General features: G+C 53.2%; 1 protein-coding gene across 1 annotated transcript; it reads right to left on the bottom strand.

The window, feature by feature from the left end:
- Positions 1 to 2461: 2461 nt before the first annotated feature.
- Positions 2462 to 3888, bottom strand: GBX2 (gastrulation brain homeobox 2). Its single transcript, XM_062002816.1, has 2 exons — positions 3378 to 3888; positions 2462 to 2985 (listed from the first exon to the last, which is right to left on the bottom strand). Exons 1-2 carry the CDS (start codon positions 3886 to 3888, stop codon positions 2462 to 2464), a joined length of 1035 nt encoding a protein of 344 aa, XP_061858800.1.
- Between the last annotated feature and the right edge of the window lie 7238 nt (positions 3889 to 11126).

The following is an 11126-nucleotide window of genomic DNA, read 5'->3' on the forward strand; positions in this document are numbered from 1 at the left end:
CTGTTAATTTAGTGCAGGGAGGACGGGATGGAATAAAAAGCTGAGGTGCTGGCCGGGCCTCCTGGGTCTCATTAATCAGCGAGCTGAGACGGCCTGGCTTGATTACAATTTGCAAAAAAATTCATTAGAGCCTGGGCGATTGACAATTTTTCTCTCTGCCTGTGATCTGACTCATTAGGCAGCCAAATGAAAGCCATGATGATGGTGATGATGACAGCTATCAACCCCCTTGCTTGTTTATCCCCTTCTCCTCCTGTCCCCCCACCCCGGCCCGAGGCTTCCCCCCCCCCACCACAAAGCTCCACTCCTAGAGGAGGGGGTAGGAACGGTGGACCTCAAACCACGGAGCAAATAACTTTCCTGTGCCTGGGGGAAGGATGCTGGTTTGGAGAAGGGGAGGGTAGGGGACAGGGGTGAGGAGCAGCTGCTCCTCCCTAAAATACAGCCCCCGCCCCACCGCGTGGAGGGGCACAGCCGGGCTGATCCAAGCGGGCTCTGGGTTGCTGAGCCTGCCGAGCAGCGTCCCTTTCAGAACCAAAACCAAACCCAAAAGAATTAAAATACTCACATATTTTTGTAAGAAGCGCAGGGAAGAGGAGCAGCGCTGGGACGTCCTCGGCGTGGGAGCGGGGCAGCCACGCGTGTCCCGGCTCCTCGTGTCCTCCCGCGCACCAACGAACCCCCCAGCATTTTATTTTAATTTCTTGCAACGAGCTAAAGGACCGGGCAGTGTGGCGGCTGCCGCAAAAGCACGGAATCCCCCGTGGGTTCTCAGTAGTCCTTGCGTGGCCGGTGCTGTCCGTAGGACCTGCCCGCAGCGACGCTGCCCGCCGCCCGTCCGTTTCGGCGAAGGGCTGGTGACAGCCGCCTCCCATCCCCCGCAGCCGCCGCCGCCCTCACCGACCCCGGCGCCTCAAAATCATCATCATCATCATCATCATCATCATCAATAAATGATGAAGTGGAAGGGCTATAAATGATGATTTGGCCACCGCAAAGACGGGATTTATTCGTCGGAATCTGTCCCGAGTGAATAGCTCTCATTTAAACGACCCCCTCATTTAATTTAATAGACATCCCCGGGCACCCCGTTTTCCTGGGGAAATTAAGGCTTTCTCCTTCCAAATAGTCGCCAAGCGCCCATGAGCCGGTTTCATCGGCAGCGGGGATGGGGAAAAAAACCAGGATGGAAAGGATGCGGGGAGTGGGTGGGACACAGGACCTTCGCCCCTGACCCCTCTGCCCCGGCTGTACCTCCCAAAACACGGGGCTGGGAGCCTGTCGGCTGCTGGGGGGTGATGAAGTGGTGGTGTTCCTTCTCTCCTTCCCCCGCCGAAAGCGTCCACATTTATTTACAGAAAAAGCTTTTTCTTTTTTTCCCCAGACTCTCCGCACCGCAAAACAAAACAAAACCCACATCGAAAAAAGAAGAAACTTTTTTCCCACCTCCCCCGCCCCCGACAATTAAAAAAACCCCAAATCCCAGAAAACCCCAACCAGGCGAGAGCAGTATCACTGTGCCCCGGCAGCGCAGGGAGGGGTTGGGGGGGACGGCAAGAAAGTCAGCTCAACCCGAAGGATGGAGGGCGGTTTTTGTTGTTGTTTTTTGTCTTTTTTTTTTGTTTGTTTCCTTGTCGGTTTTTATTCACAAGACTTACTTTGCTTTTAAATCTCATAACTTATAAGGAAATAAGCTACATTGAAATAAATTAAACACAATAGAGAAAATCGTGCTTTTTTTCTTTTCCTCTCCCCTTCCTCTCTCTCTTTTAAACACGGCTTAGTAGAACAGGCAAACTAAAAAACGACAGAAAGCCAGGCAAAAAATATCTTTAAAAAAATTGTCCCCCAGTGCCTGCCACTCAGCCATTAGAAATAAAAATCGAACCATAACAAAACAAAAGGCATGAAATGAAACTTTTCAGTTTTTTGTTGCTTTTTTTTTTTGTTTGTTCTCTCGTCTGTTTTTTACCTTTCACCCCCGATAAGAAACAAAACCCCAAAAGATGGTTAAAGGCGCGCTGCAGGGTTCGCTGGGATGTCACCGCCGGGGACTGGAACATGGGATAAATTGCTGCTGTATCCAGCGCTGACACTGTATTGCATCTATGGTCCCCGTCGCAGCGAAGATGGCACCAGGATGCACGAAGAGGGACAGCCTCGTCACAAATTTCTGCGTGCTTTTCCAGGGTTTGATATTCCTGCTCCGAACCAAAACCCTTTCCAAGCCTCTTTCCTTCACGGACTCTTGCTGGACTCGGTAAGCGGAAAGTTTCACTTTAAAGTTCAGTCGTGACAGTGATTTGCTGTGGGATTTATCTTTTTCTTGTTGGCTCTTTGTTTTGGGGTTTTTTTATGCTTCTAGTTTTGTTGTGGTTTGTTTGGGTTTTTTTTCTTTTGGGGTGGGTTGCTTATAAACCCCGATTTGGAAACTTTTTCCCTCAAAAGCTGAGCATAAGGATCAGGGTCGGGCTTGCTCTAGCTGCTGATGCTGACTCCTGATCGCAAACCTGCTGACGTGCACTGGTATGGGGACCACGATCTTAGGGTTTCGGGAGGGCTCCCCTGTCTTGGAGTTGGCATTGCCTGCCTTGACCCGTTTCCATTTTGCCCGTCTGTTCTGGAACCAGATTTTCACCTGCACCTCGCTGAGTTTGAGGGCATGAGCAATCTGAGATCGCTCTGTCAGGGACAGGTACTTTTTGCAGTGAAACTCCTTTTCCAGCTCCAGCAGCTGCTCACTGGTGAAGGCTGTTCGCCTCCGCCGGTTTTTGCCCGTGGACGTGGTGTTGGTGGAATTGGGGGGTGCTGAGGTGTTTTCCTCCAGCGTGTTGCCAGAGTCCTCTTCCTTGTGAGCTGCCTGACCAGGGATGTTGTCATCCGAGCTGTAGTCTAGATCACTGTCCATGGAGAAACTTTCCTCCTTGCCTTTTGCATCCTCCTCTGCTTTGGCATCCTCCTTCCCCTGACCCCGCAGAGCCCCAGCTGGAAGCAAAGCAGAGGCCTTTTGTCAGTGTTCAGTACCCTCCAGCCCGCAGACCCTGGTGCCCCCCCGAGCCCACAGCTCCATCACCCAAAAATTGCTAGGTTTTGGGATCATGTCGTTGCTTGTGGTTTTTTCCCCACATATCTTTTGGTTGCATTTTTAATGGATTTTTTTTTTTTTTTCAAGTAGTGTGGTCTCAAAACCTCCTTTCTCCCCCTTCTCCCTTCCACTTGGTTTTGTGGCCACTGGACTCCCGGCGATCCCTCGTCCCTGGGGACACCCCTTCTCCCAACCCACCCAGCCCACCCCACCAAAGGGCGATGTGTGGAGTGGGATCCCACTCCTCCCTCACCCCCCTCTTGTCCCCCCGACGGCTCCGGCGCTCACTCACCGAGGGAGGCCTGGACAGCGTCGGAGGCGGAAAAGGGCAAGAGGGCTCCATCCTTCCCCAGAAAGGCTTTGCCATCGTCGCTGCCGCCGTCTGGGGGTATCCCCTCGGCTTTATCGAAGTTCCCCGGGGGGGCGAACTTCCTGGCGGCCTCCTGGTGCTGGGGAGAGGCGGGGAAGGTGCCGGGCAGCGTGGCCATGAGGGTGGAGGTGAGGGCCATGCCCTGAGCCAGGCTGGAGCAGAAACCCGTGGGCAGGCTGGGCAGCTGGTGGTGGTGGGGGTGCGCGGGAGGCAACGCCGGTTGCAGGGCGCCCTGCGGCAGCGCCGGGGGGGGCGGGGGGGGCGGCGGCAGCACCACGGGCCGGTAGGGCATAAACATGGGGTAGCCGGTGTAGACGAAGTGGCCGGGGGCGGGCGGCGGGGGGCTGCCGATAAGCGAGTCGATGCTGAAGGCCGTGCTGCTTCCCAGCGGGCGCTGCATCATCATCAGCGAGGGCTGGAAAGCCGCGCTCATACCGGAGCGGCGGCGGCGGCAGCGACAACCTTCTTCTTCCTCCTCCTCCTCCTCTTCCTCCTCCTCAGAGCCGCGCGGCCCCCACGCGCGGGGCAGAGCCGGGGCGGAGCGGGGCCGCGGGCCACCGCCGCCGCCCGCACATCGGGGCTCGCCCCCGCCCGCCGCCGCGCGCCCCGTGGAGCCCGCCCGCCCGCCGCCGCCGCTGCCGCCGCGCCGCTCTGCCCGCCCGCGCTCCCCCGCGCCCATTCACATTTTGCCCGGCTGGGAACCCGGCCCGCCCCACGTGGCTGCCGCCGCGGCCCGCCATTGGGCCCGAGCCCGGCGGGGCGGTGCCGCGCCGCTCCGTCCCGCCTTTAGCCCCTCCTACCCCCCCCCCTTCATTCGCGGCCGCCGCCTCCCTCCCGCCGGACGGGGCGGCCCGCGCGGGAGCGCCCACTGCCCCGCGGGCCGCGCGTGGCCGCGCCGCCGCCCATTCGCACCCCACGGCGGGGCCCGCGGCTCTCCCAGGGCCTGTGACATTCCCCATCGGACACACCGATTTGCTGCCTCCAAAGCATTGAAACCCATTTCCCCCCCCCCCCCACACCTATTTTATTCACGCGCTTCTCCCCGTTCTTTTTCTTTTTTTTTGAAAAGCCCCCAAATAGGCTCCATGTGGTTCTGGGTAAAGTCAGCCCCCGGCTTGGCTTTGAAATTGCTTCTGCAATTATGTAAAAGAGCCATTCAGCAACACGGCGGAATTAAAAGCGATGGAGGGCTGCTCCCTTTTCTCCGCGAACCTCTCATGTTGGCCGGCTCAAAGCCTTTTCCAACACGACGTCTTTGGCGAGGACAAAAGCTGGAACAAAAAAAAAAGAAAGAAAGAAAAAAAAAAAGGAAAAAAAAAGAAGGGAAAAAAAAGGACCCCAAACTTGTAAATTGAATGTCAAGGCAACTTTGCACAATTTCAAAGACCATAAATAATGATAAAGGGACCAGGCGAAGAGGCAAACCCAGGCAATTAATGGAGGTTCCCAAGCAAAGATCAAGTGGTTTGGAAAATAAAATTAAATGAAAACAAAAAAAGAAAAAAAAGAGGGGAAATGACAAAAAAAAAAAAAAAGAGGAGAATTAGCTGGGGGTGGGATCCCTCCCGCCTCTGGGAAGTTGAAGTCTTCCTGGGACAATGGTGCCAGCTGCAACTCTGGGCTTGGTTTTGGGGGGTTTTTGGTCACAAACCCCGACTAGAAGTGGCTTCTGGCTGGGGGGGGGGTGTCCCCCAAAGACAAGGCTCAGTAGGAGATATTGTTCTCCCCCTGGGCCTGCCCACTTGGGAACCTTTAATGAGCTACTGCTTGTTCCTAGCTAATTGATGCTCATATTTTGGGGATGAGGACAGCAGCTGTCAGGCTGAGGGAGGGCTGCACACCCTTGGGAGGAAGATGATTCCTCTGCAGCAGACAGGCCAGTAGGTACCAAGGCTGGGGACAGCCATATTTTGCCCCTCAAATCCTACCTCTCTCAGACAGCCACCCTCTAGGGCCCCCCAAACTCCAGAGGGCACATGAGGGCAAGGAAAGGGGTGAGAGTTATCCCTCCAGCATCGGCTCAGCTGCATGTCTCAAGAGATTCCCCCGCCTTTCAAAGTAGTGAGGGCTTTCCCCCTCCTCAGCAAGAGGCATTTGCAGCCTCTACTTCTTTCACTGCTAGTTTCCACTCCTGAGGCTTGGCAGCTCCCTGAAGCAGGGTCTGGGGGCTGCTCTCTGCCCTGTGTCTGGATATCTGGGTCAGTTTATCCCTCCAGATCTCCAGCCAACATCTGAAACCATTATTTTCTTGGCAGAAATTTTTTTTTGGGGGGGGGCACTGCTTTTGGACTTTAGCTCGACCCCACCTAATCCTTCATCTGGCTCCTCATCCTCATTTTGCTGCAGCTTTTGAGGTGCTGAGCCCCACTGGACATCCGCGCTGAGTTTTTCAGGGTTTCCTCATCCCCAATGCCACATTTTTGCTGGAGAAGGATTTTTTTCCTGGTGATGTGGCAAATGGAAGGGGGTGGATGGATGGAGAAACAGTTCCTGCTGGGGATGGAGTGGATATGTTTGTGCACGGACACACTTTTGGGGCCCATCTCTGACTTCAAGGAACTGGAAAAAGTTTACTTATACAGCTCATTTCCATATGTCCTGGCTCTGTCTTGCGGAGACCACCATATGTCTAGTAGCACGGCGCTCAGGATTTTTCCCAGCACAGTGCCGGCAATGGTTTGATTTCCCCTGTGGATGCTTTGTAGCTGCACTCGTGGTTATTTCCCTCCAGTATTTTTTTCCCCTGTCCTCCATTCCTGATCACACAGCAAGCAGCGTCAGACAGCAGTCCCTCTCCTGTCTCCTGCTCTTTCCCACTGTGGTGGATGGAGCTGAGCTAAACCCTCTGGCCCTTCAAATCAGCAGAAACCCTGCTCCTTCCAAACCCAGCCAGAGCCGGGCTGGAAATCCTCGTGGAGAGGCAAAGCTTTCGTTTAAATAGAAAAGCAAGGAGGAAGGAGGGGAAAAAATAATCTTCTTTCAGGAAAACACGTTAGATTGTGGAAAGGGGAGACAATTAGGCACGGTAATCTGGCAGGGCATGGAAATGTGTACTAACACCCAGCTCCTGCAGCTGTTTTCATTGTCAGCCCTCTTCAAAATTTGCCCACAAACAAGTGCCTTTGCAAGACAGGGGTATTATTTCAGACGAGAATAGCCTTTTTGTTTGGCACATAATTAGCTGATTTTTTTTTTCCTTCGGAGAAAAACGTCGTCGATCTCTGATTGTCGGAGAGGCAACCGGAGCGTGATTGTGCCTGGGAAGCGTAACAGGCGGGAGGGAGGCAAGGGGCAGTGTGGGCAGGGGAGCCCTGCCAGCCACCCCTGTGCCCCACGGAGGGAACCCCCTGCCGCTAGGACATGGCAGGAGCCTTTCCCAAGGGGTCTAAATCCAAGTATATGGTAGAAATTGGTATTTCAGGAGGTCATGATTGGCTGGGGTGCAGGCAGAAGCCCTTTCCCCCTGACCCGTAGTGTGTGTGCTGACCTGTCCCAGCTCAAAATGTGACACCGAGACACTGCTTGGGGAGCCTTCCACATCACAGTAGGGGCTGCTGAAGAGCAAGTGCCTTCTGGCAGGTTTTGCTCCCCAAAACTTTCTCAGGAAAGAAGCATCAGATAAGCGGAGGCATCAATGAACCAAGCAGATTTTAGGAGGTGCCTGTGACTCCAGTGGTCTCTTGGTAGAATGGAGTGCGTGTGTGCTAAATAAATCCCAGATTGGGATAAGGAGGGGATTCAGCCTTTTGGAGTGAAGAAGTGAAACAGGGGATCTGTGGAGGAAAAGGAAAACCGGAAGGTGCTGGAACCCTTCTGTGTTGCCAGTCCCTAAGGTGTCAGAGACCAGAGCATCCCTCCACCCAGGATGGTAGCTCGACCCCACCACCTGCCCGGAGGCTGGTAACTGCTTCCAGCCCTTTGGGCACCTCCAGTCTGTTGGTAGGGAGCTGTGCTGTAGGTTTCCGTGGGGCACATGGGTTCAAGTCCCAGTGGGCATTAGGGGAGCTGCTCTGGTGGGATACGTTACTTGGAGCAGCGTGGGACATGGGGGAGGGAAAAGGGGCACAGCTCAGTTTTGAGTCAACGTTTTTCAACCAAAGACTTTATAAAAAGCAAAAGTGAGGCTTGCAGAGATCTCAGTGAGGGAATTCTTACCGGACCCTCTGCCTTTGGTGGGGAAATTTTAATTGCGTGGGAACTATCACCAAAAGCATCTCAACCTACTGTGCTTTTCAAGTGAATTTTTTTTTTCCTAAGGAGGGGTGAGACCATGAGCAAAACTACCTCGCAAAAATCAGCATGTCCTTAAGGATCCCGGGAACAGGGGTGAGTGCTGAACACTGAAACAAGGGATGCAACTGCCGCTCTCTGTCTTCTGCCCCGGCCAGCCCCGCGGCGAGGAGAGGCATTCCCGTTCGTGGCTGTAGGTCATTCCAGCGTATTTGGTCTGGGAGTGAGAGAATGGGATGGGGGAGCAAGATTTGGCTGGGCGCGGAGGGACAGCTCGCCGCGGGATACCACCCAATACCCTGCGTGTGTCCGCGGACGCCGCTGCGACCCCGGGAATCCCCCCCTCCCGCCTCCTCCTTCAGTTTCCAAGCAGGGAAAAAACACAGACCAAACCAAAACCACAAAACAACCCAAACCCCTTCATTTATCCCTTAATCCCATTAAGTCCTACCCGTCTGCCCGTGGACCCCATTTCAGGCTGGGAGGCGGCCGCCTAGCCGCATCCCCGCCGCCGCGGCTCGATTGCGGCTCCAGAGCAGGGCATGGGCCGGGGGGGTCCCTTTCCCACAACTTCCACTCCATGCACGGGAGCTGTGCTGCTTTTTTTGGTTGGTTTTGGTTTTTTGTCTGTGAGGGTGGTTTTTGTCTTTTTTTGTGTGTGTGCGTGTGGGGGGGGTGGGGTGGAGGGAGTTGTGTCTCCCTGATTGTGGGGCTTTTTTGTTTGCTTGGTTTTGATTTGGTTTTGTTTAATTTTAACAAGCTAGGGATTTTCGGGCTAGTAAAAAAGAAGGTAAAAGAGTAAAAACAACACCGTGCAGGTTAAAAAAAAAAAAAAGCCTGGGTAATCCTGTTTCATATCCCCACATTCGTTCGGATAAAGGGAAACAGGCAATATTATTTTTCCTTTTAAATTACTATGCCTTTAGACGTACGGAGTCCAAATATTTTAAGAGTACTAACGGCGATCTTAATAAAGGACGTCGGTCCAGAGAGATGCTCCGTAGTGGTGGGAAAGCATTCGCACTCTCCTTCACGGTTTTACGTGGGATCTAGTTGAGAAATCCAGTAGTTTAAAAATCCCGAAGAAAAGTCGAAAATATTCCCGGGTCAGAGGGGCAGCGTCTCATTAAACCCAGCGCGGTCCTGCGCCTGCACCGCAGCCATTAAAGTGCAGTATTTTTCAATTAGAGCTGACGAATTCAATCAAAATTCCATAGATTAGGATGAAATGAGGCATGGGTCATTTACAGGGGAATTTAATTGCAGAGCCATTAGACAAATAGTATATTTGCCATTCTCACATGATCCATCATTTCAGACATCAATAGAAGGAGCAGCATCTTTACGGATACAGTGGCGCTTCCCAATCCCTGCCTGTAAACACTCCCTTTCCCCACAGCTCCTGATTATAGCTGATTTCATTGAAAGCCATGGGGGATTATAAATGTTCCTGCAATCAGGTTCATTAGGACTCTAAAAAAAAAAGAAAAAAAAAAATCTCATTTCGGGTTTGGATTGCTTCGCGATCGCCCGCCTCGGTGCAGCCTGTGCCTACTGCACAAACAAAATTAAACAGAGAAGCAAACGCTAGTTCATTACCGGGGCTGGATCATCACCCTAGAGACATCCTTTTCAGGTCGTGGGGAGTGAACCCACCGGACCCCCTTGCCCCAGTTTCCGCAGTCGCCCCGGAGGGGCCCGATCCTGCCCCGCTCCGGAGGGATGCCGGGTGAGGAAACACCCGACGGGCTGGTAAAGCGTTGTTAGGGTGTTTTTATTTGTTTGTTTGAGCGGTTTTTTGGGGTTTTTTTTTAGTTAATTTGTTTGTATTTTTTTTTTGTTTGGTTCCCCCGCCCCCCCTTGTTTTTTGTTTTGTTTTTTTTTTCTCCGAGGGAATGAGGTGTTTCCTTAATTCTCCCGGGCTGTTAAACCAGCTTCTCGCCCACCGTGTGTGCATCGCGGCGGGCAATTCCCGTGGCTTGTGAATTAGTTTGCGGGCGCTGCTGGCCGGGACCGTAGGTGACTCATAGCTGCAGGGAGGGAAACAGCCGGCAAACCGGCCCGGCCCAGCCGCGGGGAAATGGCGAGAGGCCGAGGGCTCGGGGTTTTTTCCCCCCCCCTTAAAAGCAGCTGAATATTAACCGCCTTTCATCAGATGCACAGCCGGATAGACTTAAAAAAACCCCCAAACACCCGAACCCCCCGAAAACCCTTCATTTCCCCAATGTATGGTGTGCGCAGCGCTGTGTTATCTGCCTCAGTAATTTAATTGGAAAGAAACGTGAAAAATCTGTCATTTTTTTTTTTTTGAAGAATTTATGCATCGCTTCCTGGAAATCTCATTGTCTTAACTAGCAGCCTACTGCGTTCTGTTTAGCAGGCATAATCGCATTTTTATGTGGCTCCATATTAGAAGTTAATGTGACCTCCCGTCTTTAGCTGTTGGGAAGAAAGAAAAGAAAAAAAGAAAGATAAAACTGATCCTTTGCCATAACATTAACATCAAAGCAATGCACCGTCAGAAGGAAAAGTTATATATTTATCTGTGTGTATATATATATATATAACACACCCAAATGCTCCTTTGCCCGCCTGCCAAACTCATCAGCGCAAACAGATGAGCCTGGAGCATCAATCCTGCCCGGACCATCCTCCTGCTCGCAAAATCCGTCTCCCGCGCCGCTTCCGCTGCCGCCAGGACGGCTCAAACTGAGGGGAAAAGCCCTCAAAGCCCTCAAAGTAATTGTTTTTACATCTCCTCCGTGTGCCCCGCGTTTCCCGCGAAGCGGGATTTCTCCCGCGGTCCCGGTCGGCTTTCCCCGACGGCTCCGCCGCGGCGGCTGAGCCCAGGGCGCCCCCTGCGGGCCGCGGGGCGCCGCGCAGCCAGCGCGGGAGATTCGGGGCAGCAGCCCACCAGTGTCCACGGCCGTTCCCCACTCCTACGGGTCCTTCCATCCTTCTCGGCCCCCCTGCCGCCCCTTTATCCCTCTCAGCCTCCCAGTTCCCCTCAGCTCTTCCTGGCAATAGCACTGCTCTTTTTTTGTTTGTTTCCTGCCCCTTTGATGTGCATATTTTTTTTCCCCAATGGTGGCTGCAGGAGCAGGAGGGGAGGTCGTTGATTTTCAGGGAGGATGTGATCACCTGGTGGGAGTCTATCTCCATGCAAACTTGCCCAATACAGATGTAAAACATGTTATTCTTCCTCACTTGGGAAACATACAAAAGATGAAAGACTCGTTAGAGGCACCAGAATTTAGATTTGGATGGTTCAAGCAGGCACTGACTCAGCCAGTATGGGTATTATCCCTAAAACCCCTTCAATTGCCCTCCCTGCTCTGACCACTGAAACCAACTGTGATGTAAACCAGCCTCTAAAGTTAGGAAGTGCCCCGTTTCTGGATGTCAAGGAGGTATGCCATTCCTGCATGGGACAGGGCTCAG

Source organism: Colius striatus, chromosome 9, assembly GCF_028858725.1.
Source record: "Colius striatus isolate bColStr4 chromosome 9, bColStr4.1.hap1, whole genome shotgun sequence".
NCBI classification, from domain to species: domain Eukaryota; kingdom Metazoa; phylum Chordata; class Aves; order Coliiformes; family Coliidae; genus Colius; species Colius striatus.